Source organism: Xenia sp. Carnegie-2017, unplaced genomic scaffold, assembly GCF_021976095.1.
Source record: "Xenia sp. Carnegie-2017 unplaced genomic scaffold, XeniaSp_v1 HiC_scaffold_1, whole genome shotgun sequence".
In the NCBI taxonomy this organism is placed as follows: domain Eukaryota; kingdom Metazoa; phylum Cnidaria; class Anthozoa; order Malacalcyonacea; family Xeniidae; genus Xenia; species Xenia sp. Carnegie-2017.
In genome coordinates this window covers 451,308-468,357 of record NW_025813402.1, presented here as the reverse complement: position 1 = coordinate 468,357, position 17,050 = coordinate 451,308, and the positions used below count along the sequence as shown (strand labels likewise).

General features: G+C 36.8%; 3 protein-coding genes across 3 annotated transcripts in view; 1 reads left to right on the top strand and 2 right to left on the bottom strand.

The window, feature by feature from the left end:
- The window catches only part of LOC124440513 (eukaryotic translation initiation factor 2 subunit 1-like), a 150,028-nt gene that overhangs the window by 128,729 nt on the left and 4,249 nt on the right, over nucleotides 1-17,050 (bottom strand). The window lies entirely within an intron of this gene.
- LOC124440258 lies at nucleotides 764-5,794 on the bottom strand. The gene is made up of 3 exons (XM_046990637.1): nucleotides 5,723-5,794; nucleotides 3,055-3,130; nucleotides 764-1,519 (listed from the first exon to the last, which is right to left on the bottom strand). The coding sequence occupies exons 1-3, from the start codon at nucleotides 5,792-5,794 to the stop codon at nucleotides 1,041-1,043; spliced, it is 627 nt and encodes a 208-aa protein (XP_046846593.1). The 3' UTR covers nucleotides 764-1,040.
- Nucleotides 6,212-8,053, top strand: LOC124440165. Its single transcript, XM_046990529.1, has one exon. It carries the CDS (start codon nucleotides 6,212-6,214, stop codon nucleotides 8,051-8,053), a length of 1,842 nt encoding a protein of 613 aa, XP_046846485.1.

Below are 17,050 nucleotides of genomic sequence, written 5' to 3'. Positions count from 1 at the left end.
CACTTAACCCAGAAAATTGGCCGAGAAAGTGCGTAAGATTCCCTGCTTATATGATAAAACATATAAGGATTATAAAGACAAGTTTGGCGTGGCAAATGCTTGGGCAAAAGTGGCAGAAAATCTGAATCTATTCGAACGTAAAACAATTTTCATTTGACTCTGAAGATGACTACCGCTAAGGTTGTCGAAACGTCAGTCAACAACTACAAAAACAGTCCTTCTCAGGACTATACCAACCTGGACGATCTACATTTACAAACATGTAACGATACTCCTCCCGGGTTCAAATCATTTACTTTAATAATTGGTGAGCGAGCCTAAAAATTGTTTGAAAATTTAAAAAAGAGATTCAGCAAGCGAAGAAATAACTTTAAAAAAGTAAATAAATCTGGAACATCTCCGTCAGCTGTTGTTTCCTCTAAAACAAAATTGAAGGACTATAATTTTCTACAGTGGTTAGTACCATACATAAAGGCTGGAGCAACAAAAACTAATTTGTCAGTATCAAATACCGGCAGCGGCTCGACAAGTAATTGTAGTTTGTTAACCAATGATGAAATTGAGCAAGTCAGCTTACTAAATGAAGACAATGACTGTCAACAAATAAAGCCAGATGAAGTATTTGATGATAAGATTACTGATATATCTGATACAACTGGACATAAAAAGTGGTCAAAGACAAAAGTTGATGTTGAGCAAGAAGAAATACGGTTTCTTTGTACAATGCAAAAAGCAATTAAGCATCAAAACAAAAAAAAACACGTGGAAAAAGATGAAAACGATTTATTTGGAATGCTTGTTGCCTCCCAGTTGAAGAAGTTAAATACACATGAACAGGCCATTGCTAAGCATCAGATTAATAATGGTGTTTTCAATATACAAATGATTCAAAACCCAACAACGAATCGTTCTCTTCAGAATCAGGTTTTATAAAGACTGCACCCACCAATGATGGAGAACCGCTCATTGTCTCAGCCATTTTGGGTTTCTTCACACAAACCTGCAGAATATCTTTCCTTTGGTCACCTGCTGAACGAACATCACTTGTAATTGGACTTTTGATATAATCGCACTTCTAATGCCGAAAATAGTTCCCTGCTCATGGAACCTTTACAGTCTATCCTTCCAGCCCTAAAGTATGGAGTAACTGAAACAAAGTCTTGTTGATTGCTCTTACCACATAAATACAATTCTTGGAAACTTTTCAAATTATTTGGGCGTAAACAAAAAATGAGAAGGGCTGCTTCTGTTGTATTAGAATATTGTGTTAATGAGTATTCGTAATCATTTGCCATGTAGAAACCATACTTATGCGACAAGTCACATTTTTCACCATCTTTACCTAATTTATTGCCATTCTCGATAATATTCTGAGCAGACGAATGATCAGTGCCATGGAAATATAACTCAGTATTTTCGTCTTCTTCTTTCTTCAATCTTTCAACCTCGATGATACATCTAATTGCTTCATCTTTGTTGCTTGCATTAAAAATCTTTACTTCTTGATTAGTTTGGTCCCCTGCATCATTAGAACGTGAAAAATTCTGCGTAAACCAATGGTTTAGGCAGTTTTCATTGTACGGAAAAAGAGGAAAGGCGTCATTCGTAAATTTTGTACAGTTGAAAAATTTCTTAATGTAGGTTCTAAGTAAAACTGTCATTGATTGATCATCAAGATGAGACAGAATAAACGAGAGTGCATTTTCTCCTTCACTTTTCATGATCTCTTTTTCAACCAACTCATTCGACATGTAAAGAAAGCTCACAATATCGTACATATCACTTCTAACGAAAGGACTTAGCTCAGGTCTATTTTGGAGCATAGCAATGATCGTTTGGTTGTATTGTGGTACAGCATTATTCTTTTGTGGATAAATCGTGTAGACGTCTCTCATTATTGATTTTCATAAACAAGGAGGCATTCTAAAGAACATCATAGATACTCTTACAAAAATAACACAGAAAAAACGAATAACATTAATTAGAAAACTTTCAAATATTTAAAGCGAAAACGGCGATACATTCACATTCACAATGGCTACATATGTAAACGTTTATTTGCATTAAAATTCCTTCAAAGCTTATGTAGGAATCGCTATACGAAGGTTTCATGACATTGAATCTAGCGGTAAAGTATATATTTCTTGTGTTGTGTATATTTTGGTACAAACATGAAACTTCCGTTGTGGGAAACGTTATTTTGCGTAACTTTGCCTCATGTATTTGAAATTTTTGTTGAGATAGTTTTTCATGGAACGAATAAGTAAATTTGATTGTGAACTTACGATAAACATTTCCACGATTGCTAAAACTTCGAAATATCAAACGGAAAAGTTAAATCGAATGTAACATGCTCCAATGCACCACAGCTAAGAAGAAGAGTTGAACACTTGTGCTATGTGGCTACATCATTTATAATCAAATACCAAAGAATGAATTAATTATTTTCAAAAAATTCAGAATGTATTAAAAAAGAAGCTACAAAGTAATTTTTGATCCATAATAATGACTTTGAAAGTTTTAAAACGATAAATTTACACCAAATTATTTGCACTCAAGGAAACTTTAAATTCCTTTGTCATTAAAATGCGCAATAGATTTGTTACCATCAAGGCAAAAGAGCCAATAGATACTTCAAAACTTATCACGCGATTCTCACTTAAGCGTGACTTAAATATTATAAAACATGTTTCGATGTTTAAAGTGTTAAGTGTTCAGGAAATTGACGCCTCCTGGTTATAACTGGTTTAAATATTTTCACGTTCCTAATAAGTACATAGATGTTAGGTCATCAACGTTTTGATACCAGGATACGGCGCATAAAACCGTTCAAAAAAATAGATATTTGAAGCTATTGACGACAGCCTACCACAATTTCCTTTGTACGATAAAAATTGTCACAATTATACCCAAATGCGTTGAACATAGTTGCAATTACAAATACATTTTTCATTGGTTTCGCTTTCATTATGGAAACGACGACGAATATTGTTGTCTGAATTCATCAAAATTTACAAAACTCCATTCTAACGTTAACTAAGAATGTTTACTTACTTTTACAGAAGGATAACAGCTGGTATTTGGCAATTTTTATATATCTACGAACTGAGGAGCTTCGATGGACGGCGTACTATCCAGAAAGAAATGACAAGAATCGCGTCTCTGTGTCGGTACCAGACCTCTGACGTAGTTTTTTCCCGCTAATTCCGATAGTTACCATCGAGCACGAGGCAAAAATTTGCCGTGATCCTTAGAGTACCCCATCAAGTCAAATAAAAATGTTAGTTAGGATAATAAAATATAATAATGACCTCTTTTGTGAATAAGTTCAAATCATTTTAAAATTTTTACATTTCTGATCTCAATGAATGCATATTTCTGTTAAAACTGATGATTTTATGTCAACAGACACAATAGAAAAACAGTTGTTCAATTATATGTAATACATATTAAAGATCATTTCATACAACAAATCAAAAACCATAAAACATTTTGTATGAAACATGTTTAGCTCCTAAGTTAAACATAAAGTACTACTTGAATAAGAGCATGACAAACTCTGCTTATTTATTTTTTTCTCTGACGCTGCAAAAAACAGCAGCTCATTAAACATACGTCAGTTGTATGATTTCAAATCTTTCATACATCATAAAAGTGTGCAAAATGTCCAATGGACTCAAGTGATGTCCTTCTGATAATAGTTACACAGTCAGAGAAAGCAAACATGAGACAGACATTGTGTAAATGGTGTGAACATGTGCTTTGTTATTTTATTTCGTTTTGAAGACACTTAACTTTTCTTCAATATGCAAAAAACATCGTTATGATATCACAATGCATAAGTAGCTTTAGGAAAAACTAATTTTTGTGGACAGTTAACATAAATTATTGCCAATGTCACAGGGTCCTAATATTATTGATTTCAATGCATTGGGATGGTGTCTTTGTAAATTTCAAATAAACGAATAATGATTGAATATGTCCGTCTTAATACAGCATGGGGTACTTAGGGAAATGGTAACAGGATGATATGAAGACAGTAGAGGCACCAGGGGGATGTCATTTTAGTGATACAATATACTTTTCATAGAAATATAAACCAAACACTTACAGCTTGTTGTAAAACAAATGTTCCTTTCTTGTTCATAATGACTTCTTTAATGGCTTTGATAGATGTTTCCAAAGCTTTCAAACCTTCTTCTCGATTCATTGTTGTTGTCGTGACAACATAGGTAGGTGGTCAAATGGGATTTATCTTAAAGAAGAAAACAGTTTACAATCAAACAGTGAAATTTTCAAAAGATTATTTATCATTGTGTGATATTTAGGCCTGGCACAGGTATTGTAAGATATAATTACATTGCTGTGCACATTTGGAACATTTATAATTAATTAAATCTTGTTTTCTTGAACACCAAAATGTCCATCCTCATTGTGCTTATGTAGCAATATTGCAATTTGATGCATTTCATTGAGAATGATCTGTCATATACAGTGGTGTAAAACAAAGCTTCATGCTATTCTTGGTTCTTAAGGTTCGTTTTTCTTAACAACACATTTATTGACAGTTGTCTTGTTGTACACAATGTTCAGTAGTATATATAATAATCATTCTACAATTGAAATCTTGACATAAACATATTTAAAGTTAAAAATCATTGAGCTCTATAATAACTAGAGCGGCTATCTCAAGCGCGGCCTTAGATATCTGATGACGCCAAAAAAATGGCGGATTTCGTCCTTTGCCGCTGAGATTTACCGAAACTGACCGCTTTTCCTAAAATTTCACAATTTCCCACTCCCTCCTGAGGAAAGAGTGAGGAAAATGTATGTGTGTATTTGGGATTCGGTAAGCAATTTTTTGATGAAAATGAAGGTAAAAACCTTAAATTCATAACAGCGAGTCAACTGTGGTTGTCAGTTATCTGCTCCTACGAGGATGCATTTATAACTATCGACGAAAGACCTATATGTCGGCTACACATGTATGAATGCAGATGTGCGTCGTTTTCTTACCAGCGTCAAACTTGTTTGAACGATTAAACTCTTTAGTCTATACAAAAAAGTATATCATAGTTCATCTCCACGGTTCACGAGAGAGAAGTTAGCTTATTTGTTATCATTGCTATTTTGCTTCTTTTCATGCAATGGGCAATGGCGTTTTTCGCCACAATTGTAGGATTTTTACTTGTTTCTTTAAAAAAGTACATATTAAATCTCCGGATATTTACGGATTTTCTGTAATTGAGTTTCATATGAAATTTCAAAAAGACTCAAGTCTGCATAGGTTTGGTAAATGAAAACAAACAATATTGTATAGAAATTACTTTAAGTAACCTTATTTTTGACGTTCTGAAGTGCAACTGCAACAAATACTTGTAAAGTTGTAGCACATTTTGATTTTGTTGTATTGATATATGAATTGGGCAAAATGCAAATAATCATCAAAACACTTATGCTTCCAATGGTGTTTATAATTCATTTGTAGTTTTAGGGGATTGGGCAGGTGTTAGGGCTAGTACCTCTGTACCCTGGGCAGCCGCATGCATTTGTGCATGGCTCAGAGCATTGGCCCTCACCACCTGTCTAGCTCACATATGGCTCCAAGTAGTTGCTTGTGCACGGCAACGGCCATCCCCCGGTAACGTCCTCGGCTGGACGGCGAAACTATGTGAGCGAGCTGCACTCTGGATTCTCCAGGTGTAGGCGGGTGTCATCTCACCCAAGTGCATGAAGACCTTCCGGCAATGAAGGCTGACGACTCTAACATGTTAGCGAGTACCATCTGTGTCATGGTCGAAAAGTCGGCGACAAATCTGACTCACCATTGCCTATGGCGATGGAAGGATGGTCAGACACCCTGACAATACAAAAACAACAACTGTCTAAAAAGCCACAGGCACTATGGAGTCTTGTGACCATCTGACACCTGCTTTCAGCAAACCCCCACTGCCTTGTGGGAAAGGTCTTTGCTAAGACTAAAGGCTAAAGGAAGGTGAACCTCAAACAACTCACTACGGAGATGGGACCCCGTAAAGGCAACCATGTTCAGTCAACGACAACTGGATTGGCAGTCCCTGCAGTGGAGTATTGTTGCCAGCACGTCCTGACTTGTTCTTGCCCGCTGGAGAACAGCAGTGCCCCACCGAGAGAGTGTCCTGGTAATGCAAAAGCCAGTGCCACTTAACATTTTGCATGCAGTTCTATGGAAATGAATAAGGAAGCTAGACATGATACCGGCTCGAACGTCGCCCGGGTTACCAAGGTTCGCGCTGGTCCGCTCCCGCTCCGGCGACCAGTGAGAAGTAAGCTAGGACGCAAGGTGGACCGCAAGGAGGACATCAAGAAACATCTGAGACTCGCAGGATGGAACGTGAGGACGCTGCTTGATCGACCTGGATCTAAACGACCGGAAAGGCAAACAGCGCTAGCAGCAAGGGAGTTGTCAAGGTACAGCATCGACGTGGCAGCACTGAGTGAAACCCGGCTGGCTCTAAGTGGCAGCTTGGTTGACCAAGGATACACCTTTTTCTGGAGTGGAAGAGAGGAGAGGGAGAAAAGAGAGGCTGGAGTTGGTTTTGCTATAAGAAACCAAATCGCCCAGAAGTTGGAACAAGAACCGGTAGCTGTAAGCGACAGAATAATCACTCTACGCCTTCCTCTGCAGGGGACGGTGTGGGCTACTATTGTTAGTGTCTACGCCCCGACCATGACTAACCCTGATGAGATAAAGGAAGATTTCTATCAGAAGTTGAGGGAAACTATCAGAGAAGTGCCCAGCACCGATAAGCTCATTATAGCCGGAGACTTAAATGCCAGAGTTGGAGATGAAGTGGAAAACTGGCCTGGAGTATTGGGACATTATGGCGTGGGCAAGTGCAACACCAATGGAGAACTCCTCCTAGCCTTGTGCTCTGAATATGGTCTGGTGATAACCAACACTGTTTTCAAGCATAAGCACACCCACAAGACGACATGGATGCACCCGAGGTCTAAGCACTGGCACCTCATCGACTACGTGATCACTAGGCAGAGAGACCAGAGGGACATAGTCAACACCAGAGCATTTAGAGGGGCTGATTGCAACACAGATCATAACATGGTGCTGTCCAAAATCGCCTTCTCACTAAGGAAACAAGTCAAGAAAACTGGAGGACAGCACAGGTACAATCTCAACGTGGCCAGACTGAAGTGTGACAGTGTGCGCAAAGACTTTCAGAGAAGTATGACAACATCACTACAGGAGAGCTCAACAGGAGACTCGGATGTTGTAGGGAAGTGGGAGACGTTAAGGGATACAGTATTTAATACAGCAAAAGAAATCCTAGGCAAACCGAAACGCAAGCACCAGGACTGGTTTGACGAAACAGACGAGGAGCTAAACAGACTACTAGAGGAGAGGAACCAGGCAAAAGCAAGACAGCTGACTGTAAACACCAGGTCTACCAGGGCAAACCTTGCATCAGCACGCAGCAAACTACAGAAGTACACCCGACAGAAGAAGTCTCAGTGGTGGGAGACTAAAGCAGAGGAACTGCAGCACGCCGCAGCAGAAAACGACATGAAGTCCTTCTATGGAGGTCTTAGAGAAGTATATGGCCCACAAAAGAGAGGTACTGCCCAACTGCTCGCTCTTGATGGAGAGACTGTGTTGACAGACAACAAGAAGATGCTGGAAAGATTTGCTCAGCACTTCGACCAGTTGTTAAATCTGCCTGGAAACGTGGATAGTGCTGCTCTTGCGAGCATCACCCAACGTCCAACAGTCCACGTACTGGATGAGCCCCCAAAGATGGATGAACTTCTGAAGGCGATCGCAGCAACTAAGGAAAGCAAAGCTCCTGGATGTTGTGGGATACCTGCAGAAGTATGGAAGTATGGTGGTACAACACTCAAAGAGAGGTTGCTAGATGTGATCGGAGATATCTGGATAGGAGAGAAGATTCCACAAGATTGGAAGGACGCGAATATAGTCCCTATATTCAAGAAAGGCAGTCGTAAAGAGTGCGGCAACTATCGCGGCATTTTCTACTCTCAATCGCTGGGAAGGTGATGGCTCGAATACTCCTCAATCGTCTGAACGAAATGATAAGTCCCAGAGTAATTCCTGAGACCCAGAGTGGATTTCGGAGTGGGCGGAGTACCATGGATATGATATTCAGCCTACGACAGGTTCAGGAGAAATGCACTGAACAGAACATGCCCCTCTATGCAGTTTTCATAGACTTTACTAAGGCCTTTGACACTGTCCCTAGAGGCGGCTTGTGGGCAGTACTGAAAAAGTTTGGCTGTACTGATAAGATTATCAATCTCGTGAAAGCGTTTCACGAAGGAATGCAAGCTAAAGTCACTCGTGGGAGCGACTGCTCTGAGGGATTCGCTGTCTCAACAGGTGTAAAGCAAGGGTGTGTGCTGGCTCCGACACTGTTCTCATTCTACCTGGCTGCCATGCTGGAGGTTGCCTTCGAGGACACAAGGGAAGGTATCTACATCCAGACTAGACATGATGGGAACCTATTCAACGCCTCACACTTCAAAGCTAAGACACGCACAACACGTCAGCTTGTCAGAGATATGCTTTTTGCAGACGACTGTGCTCTGGTTGCTCACAGTGCAGCAGAGATGCAGGCATTGGTGGACAAATTTGCACAAGCTGCCGCTATGTTTAGCCTCAAGATAAACATCAAAAAGACTGAGTGCCTCTACCAGCCAGTAAAGCTTCTACTCCCTCCCCCAAAACCCTGTGCAATCACCATTGACGGACAGCCTCTTGTCCAGACCACAGACTTCAACTACCTGGGTAGTACAATCTCCAGCAATGCTAAGATTGAAAAGGAGCTGAGGAACAGAATGGGAAGGGCGAGTGCAGCGTTCAGTCAACTAAACGATCGGCTATGGCAAAATAAGCATGTCTCGACCAGAGTTAAAGCCAAGGTCTATCAGGCGGTGGTGCTGACAACACTCCTTTATGGAGCAGAGGCATGGACAATCTACAGGCTTCAAGTGAAGAAACTGAGTGCGTATATGATGAGACAACTGCGGGACATTCTGAAGATATCATGGCGGGACAAGATCGCAAATGCTAAGATTCTCCGTCTGACTGACCTGCCACACATGGCTGACATGCTGATTCAAAAGAATTTAAGATGGATTGGTCATGTCCATCGTATGGAGAGATCTCGTTTACCACGCCAGCTATTGTACAGCCAACTAGTAGAAGGGAAACGAAACCAAGGCCGACCTCGACTCAGACTCAAAGATGTCATGAAACGAAATCTAAAGAGGAGAGACATCAACGTGACAACCTGGAAGCAATTGGCTGATAACAGACCGGCCTGGAGAGCTTCAATCCAACCATAGAACAGTCCTCGTCGCTTACGACTGACTGCATGATGATGATGATGTAGTTTTAATACTTCTACCTTTCTTTTTCACTTTGTTTTGTTTTTCCTATATTTGCAATAAAAGTGCACTATAATTTGAATGATTAACACAGTTTTCACCTCAATAATAAATTTCATAAGAAGTTGGTAGTGCATTTTGTTCTCTGAGTATCCACATCTGGTGTTTTGTTCATACAAGTAGATATGTCATAGCAACGCAATAAAACCAAATGAATTACATACCTATAGTGTACTTTTATGCTAGAAGCTTAAAAGCTTTTTAGAAATTAGAAAGTTATTGGATTATATTACCTCTATATCATCAATCTCATCATAAGAAATAAGAAGCAAAAAAATTTGTAGAAAAGCTTTGAAAAGTGAAAAACTTTTCTTTAAAAAAGCAGCAATAATGCATATGATAAATCTCCATTCTGTACTCTAATAGGTAAATAAGCTCAAATTTTTCTTAAAGAAATATAAGAAATATATAAGAAATATACAGTACAGTAACTTTAAAGGTTTCATCGCTGAATCTTTAATGCTTCAGTATAGTGCATTAGTAACATTCAAACAACACTCAACTAAAATATTTTGATAAAGATATGACATGATTTAAACATTAAGTTACATAAAACCCAATGGCTTATACAGTTTGAAGCTTCACATCTGCATCGAGTCATCATCAATCTCAGTACAAATGTTTACATAGACACAAACTTTATGGCCTTCCATTTTACATGTTTGTGAATTGACATTTCATTAAGCATCAAAACACACACAACCTTCTTGCCATCTTTCTTTGGATCATGAACTTTAACTTCAAAGCATTCAAGCCATCCTTAGTGAATCCATTGTCTCCATCCATAGAATTTGACCACGATCAACTTAAATAACTCTGGATAGGGCAGACAATAAATCAATTATCTTTACAGCATTATAATTTTTTAAGACTCTGCCTGGTCAATAACATCTTCCAGTCATCTTTACTCCTTGATCTTCCCTGCATGTTGTCAGCAAATAGAACATAGAAAGCTCTGCTCCAAATCATGGGTACCGTTGAGGCTGATCATTTCTTTTTGATACTTACTCACAGAGCAAAATGTGTGCAGGGTCTTTTTTGCTTTAGAGAAACTATTTTGCAAATAAATGGGTAAATTTACGATTTCATGCATTAACAAATGACAGAAAAGTATGCAGAATTTTATAAACAAAAACAGGAAAACATCAGTATATTTGGCGTTCAAGTCAGTCTTAAAAAATACGATCTTTAATATATATTTTATGGCTTTTCAAGTGCATGTATAATTGCTTTTCAATCGTTGACGGACTAAAAAAACAAACAACTACCTCACCTGTGAGAAGCGATATGTTCCTTTTTGTGGAAACTACGACATCCAACAATTGAACGATTAAAGTGTTGGCATTATAAAAGAAATGACAAAAAAGAATCTTCACAGAATATGGAACTAACGATATCCATATTCTGTGATATCGTGTTTGTTTTTGAAAAATTCTTTATAATTTACTATAGACACCAGGGGGAGGTCGAGAATATTATTTTTCTGCAAAGCGATCATTTCAGCGGAAATACGTCCTTTGGCCGCCATTTTTTGGCATCCTCGCCCCAGTAAAGTTAGCCGCTCCAGGTATATAGAACTCAACAGTGAACTCGACATTCGAATAACTGGAATGATAACCGAAGCCAAAAATTGAAGCCAAAAAAATATTTGTTGTCATCCTTCGTCATCACACGTCAGGCTCTAGTCCCTCGCGTGCTCATTTTAATTTTTTTAAATCATTTGTCCCTTGGTAATGGTAGAGTTCGGATCTTGATCAGAGCGTAAAAATAACGAAATTTTTGGAATGAAAAGGTTCACGGAAAGTGAATCAAAGTGATAAATCGAGAAGCAAGTTGAGGTGGACTTAGCCGATCTGCTCTTACGCTGCAGTTTTCCTTTAAAACATATCAAAGTCTTTGGTTCAAACCCGGGAGTATCGTTACATGTTTGTAAATGTAGATCGTCCAGGTTGGTATAGTCCTGAGAAGGACTGTTTTTGTTGTTGTTGACTGACGTTTCGACAACCTTAGCGGTAGTCATCTTCAGAGTCAAAAAAATGAAATGCAAAGTCTTTAAGGATATTCAATTTTTGATATCGAGATGACAACCATTTAGTATTTCAATCACTATCAAAATCGACTAAAAATACAATCGCTCTGTAAAAAGTAAAAATGCGAGTTATAGACTCAATATTTTTTATGAAACTGGATATTCAAGTTTCTTTTTTCTTCGGAAAAAAAGATCTTTAAATCCACTGAAATGACAAAAAAAAGACAAACACTGTCTGACACCGTTTGAAAATTTACCTTCCGACGAAAGAAAAATTTATGCTTGAACATTTTCTCGTCATATTTTCTATTGTATTGTCTTTTTAGCATACAGTGTAATTTTCAGTTGGCTTTTCCTCGTTACAAGTTATAAGTTACAACGAGCTCACTGTAGTAAAGTTTCAGCTGTAAAAAATAGCCTTTTGCGAGGAATTAGCCTCGTGTGTTGTTTGCAGTGATGTTGTTTATATGTTTATGCTTTCGCAATTTGTATTCAAATTTTATATTGGCCGTGTATGTTTGGCACTCAGGGGAATGAAACTGACGTACAAACCGCGTGAATATTCGACTTTGACGGACTGGAACTGACGTACAAACCGCGCAAGAGACTAGGACTTTGGCTCCAACTTTTTATCTATAAAATGTACTGTCGTTATCATTCCAGATATATATATATATATGGAGTTCACTGGAACTCAATGGTTAAAATGACATAATGAATATGAGGTAAAGCCACTGATCTGATAATAGACTGGATATAGCTTCTACAGGTAGCAAAAGTGAAGCCTAATTATATATGCAAAATTCACTTCCGGTTACCACGGCGAGATACAAATTACTATAGAAATGTATGGCGGATAACGTTTACAAACATGGATTTTCGAATATTTAAGACCTTTCGCGACTCCTTACTAACCTCAAGTATTAGTCATGGATAAAACAGTTTATGCGAATTTATTTGACATCAAAATGATTCCTATAGCTGTAAAATATCGACATTAGTGTTGATTTAAAAGTTGTACATGCGAGAATGTATTTTGTTCCATCGTTGCCAATGCAAGATAGTTCACTGCTCGCTTTTCAATTTCTGAGGCAGTTACTGAGACTGTTCACAAAAATCATATTCACTCATTAAGACCATATCTAAATGTTACAGCAAGGTGCGAGTATACCATTTGAGGAAAACAACTACAGAAATAGAAACTAAAGATAAAGTGCGAAAGAAACCGAATAAACTTGTCTTGTTTAAGCATCAGTAGTACTTTGCTCATGAAAAATGAAGTTACAGCAAAAATAAAATGTCAACAATTTCTCAACATAAAGAAAGAATGATAAAAAAAGTAACTCACCTCATTTCTAAAGAAATGAAACGTATACTAGATCATAAATGCGTCGATATTTTACAGCTATAGGAATCATTTTGATGTCAAATCGATTCGCATAACCTGTTTTATCCATGGCTAATACTTGAGGTTAGTAAGGAGTCGCGAAAGGTCTTAAATATTCGAAAATCCATGTATGTAAACGTTATCCGCCATACATTTCTATAGTAATTTGTATCTCGCCGTGGTACCCGGAAGTGAATTTTGCATATATAATTAGGCTTCACTTTTGATACCTGGAGAAGCTATATCCTGTCTATTATCAGATCAGTGGCTCTTTTGCTTAAGAACAGTTTATGTACGACGTCAGATGATGTTAATGTTGATTCATAATGGTTTCAAAAAAGCTTGGCTGACTGATAATTATGCTAATAAACACATAACCCTGGCTGTCGCATGTTACAATCGTAAACAAAATCTCAGCAAACTTTTGGCAAAATATAAAGCAGTTTTAAAATTCAAAAGAGTAAAGATCTTTTGACTTTGAAATTGAAAAATTTCAATAAACCTTCCACTCACTGTCTCAAAGAGATGTGAAATTGAGTGTGTGATGAGTAGAGTGTGGAAGGTTTATTGCAATTTTCATATTTCAATGTCATTGTTGTAAAGGCTGTGTTTCATATTAACTTATCCGTTTAAAATCTAGATGTTCTTATTATGATCTTGTAACATTACCTTTGCTCTCTTTGGTATGGTTCATATGACATAATAAAATGTATTTACAACTAATATCGTAAATGTATTTATTATTGTTTCACAATAGTGAAGGTGAATGGGTTATCTACACACTTAGAAATCTCCACACTTGCACAGTTTTGCGAAAGAAGCATTTACGTTCTAATAAAAAAAAGGTTTCATTTAGTAAAGTAAAAAGCAGACAATTATGACCTTATGATTCATGAAAGCCTTCTTATATCGAAACTTAAACCCTCTCTTAACACCCAAGGCAACTCAATCCCCCTTCACCTTCTTTAATATACCGCCATTCTCATTTCATTCCGTCATCTAAACTTCCTACTCCCCTCACATGTAATTTAACACCCTGTAATATATGCTTGTATTTAAAACCTCATGTATATAATTCATCTCAAATAATCTGAAGATGTCTTAAGTTAAAGAAGAAACGTTATTATTGAAAAACCCTTTGTCTTTCTTTATTTTATTATTGTGATGAGTTTTTTAAATGTCTTATGTTGGGCTATTATGTTCATATTGAAAAAGTAAAAAGCATTGTCGTTAAATTATAGAAATAAAAGTTATACGTATAAGAAAATTTTTGCAGTAAAAGCAAAAGCAGGGCGAAAATTAATGAATATTTTGCACAAACCTTGTAAGATCAAGCACAGAAGGTATTGGTTCAACTTTTTCTTCGTTCGGTTCTGGTTCTTTCACGTTAACATTTCCAGGTTAAATACAAATAAACAAATTACTCCCCAAACATTGTAGTCATAAGATAATACAGCAATGTTCTTCTTCCCAAATTTCCGCTCTGTTTTGACTTCAATTCAGCGACTGCCAAAAGCAAGCTGGATACAATCAAAGGAAGAACCAAAAGTCTTAATGCTCTCACCCAAATCTCACCAAGAAACGACACGTACATTGCATATTCCTTAGGTGTTGGATCTATGGACGACTGAACAAATCCATGCAATAACGCACGAACTAAAAATCCAGAAAGTTCGCCGAATAAAATGAAAAATGCACTTCAATTTCAGCCAATGATAAGCTTAACTCTAGATCACGTGAGATCAAGTTGGGGAATTGTCGTTATCCTGCGAATGTAAGTTTTCGGCAAATAGTGAAAAAGATTCTTTATTAAAATTAGCACATACACAAATTTTTACATTTTACAGACGTAATGATGTGCCCACCTCAAGCCAATTTAAGCGTGGTATCAAAATAGCACTATTTTAATTAGTTTCGTTTTTAGCATGGTAATATGATGTATTTTTATCTTCATATTTTTCGAATTTTTACAAATTTTTACATTTTACAGGCGTAATAGAGTACATTCTATCTAAATAGTTATTTTAACAAATTTTAACTCCATAGTTTGTGCATTTCTACATTTCTACATTTCTACATTTCTAAAAATAAAATATTTTTATACATATACAGTCACACTTACAGTTCATCAGGAATTGATGGTAGATTTAAATCATATATTTCAACACTAAAGTCCAAATATAAAACCTCAAGCAAGATATTAAAAAGTTCAGCATAACTGTCAACGTCTGATTCCATCCCTACTTGATCTTCTACAAGACTCTCCTGCAGAACGTTTTCTTCGTGGGAATTGTTTTCGTCATGTTGCTCATGCTCCAGTCCTTCGTGATTTTCGTCTTCATTTCTATTTTCATCCTCATTTGATTCAAAATTGGAATTTTTATCGTTTTTGTTCATATCTTTATTTTACATAGGCTAATGTGACTCGCAAACTTTACCAACAAATGTTGCTTTCGATGACGAGATGCTCCGTCACAAGCCAGCTACCACTTACTTTGGTGTAATCCAAAGGACGTCCTTATACATCACTGCCTTGCAGAAACTCAGAGACTCAGCAAAACTGTTCACGTGACCAATCACGTTCATCCAGTCGAATGTCAATTGCAGAAAAGACCAGAAAGCCGGGCATGGCAAAATGCCAAAATTGGGAAAGCGAAACCCCGAGCGAAACATTTTTAGTAGTGATGTGTGATGTAGGTGTGATGTGTGATGTGCGTGTACAACAAAAACAGTCCTTCTCAGGACTATACAAACCTGGACGATCTACATTTACAAACATGTAACGATACTCCCGGGTTTAAACCATTTACTTTAACCAGTAAATGGTTTGTGAACTTGGCAATATTTAGGTGTACATCAATCTATGACGACGAAAGTCGCCAATTCTTCCAACATTCGCTAACCTTTGTGTCGAATCACTCGAATGTATTTGGATTTATCTTACTTGAAATTTATTTCTATAAATGTGTTTCTATCAATGCATTCACAATTTCAAACTTGTCAGATTTTTCATTATACCGCACTGAAGATGGCATAAGTTTGCCGGAACATGTCTGCAATAAAAAATTTTAAAAAAATTTGTCATTTATGTTAAATGCGTCATTTCAATCGTGCCATTACGAAATAAGGGAAATTAGAAAATTATGTTAAAATGTGGAATTTGTTTGTTAAGATCGGGTGTTTGTTTGTGTGTGTAAGGCTTCTTTGAGTTTTAGAGAAAATTGAGTGTAATGTTCAACTTTGTCTCCATCACACTTATGATATTTGCCGTGTAAATATCACTAATATTTTATCAAACCTTTTCCTTTTACTAATTAACACGTATCAAGCATCCTATGATAAATTTAGCATTTTAAATAACTTTACTTTATTCATTTCAATCGTGCCATTGCAAAATTATGGAAATATTCATATAGTTGTAAATATAGGGGAAGTCTAAATTTCTAAATGATGCAAAAAAATTGCGCATGAAAAATTCGATGTTTGTTTGAAAATTTAAAAAGTTGAATGATTCTGAAAAGAGTTTATGTAATTTAATTTTTGTTCATTATTATTTTATTTACTTAAATCGAAATCAAACTAACGTGATTGAACAGTTAAGGCTGAAACACACTAGGCAATCGCTTTAGTCGCGCGTCCGAAGGCTGAATGAAACACACTATAATAAAATTTACAACTTCCTCATTCCGACGATTCCGTTTTTTTCGCCAACAGTAACAAGACACAACTTTTTATGTCGACGTCACCGAAATACACGACGTTCTAGAATTCATTAAATAAAAAACCTTTCAGATAAACTTGTCTATGCCAGTATTCTGTTGTAGAACCAAAAGTGAAATGAAGATATGATCTTTGCACTTTGCTGGACAATTTAAGCAAGACTCATATGAAAGAATTCAATTTTGTTGGGCTCACGTTTTCTCGTAAAGGAGTGTCATATGAAAGAATTCTTTCATTTTACATTCCTTTCATGTCATATGAAATAATTATTTCATATGAAATTCCTTTCATGTCATATGAAAGAATTATTTCATATGACATTTCTTTCATGTCATATGAAATAATTATTTCATATTACATTCCTTTCATGTCATATGAAAGAATTCTTTGATGTAAGTTTTGATTTATTATTATTAAACTTAGTGAATTTGTACAAAATTGCTTTTACTCTA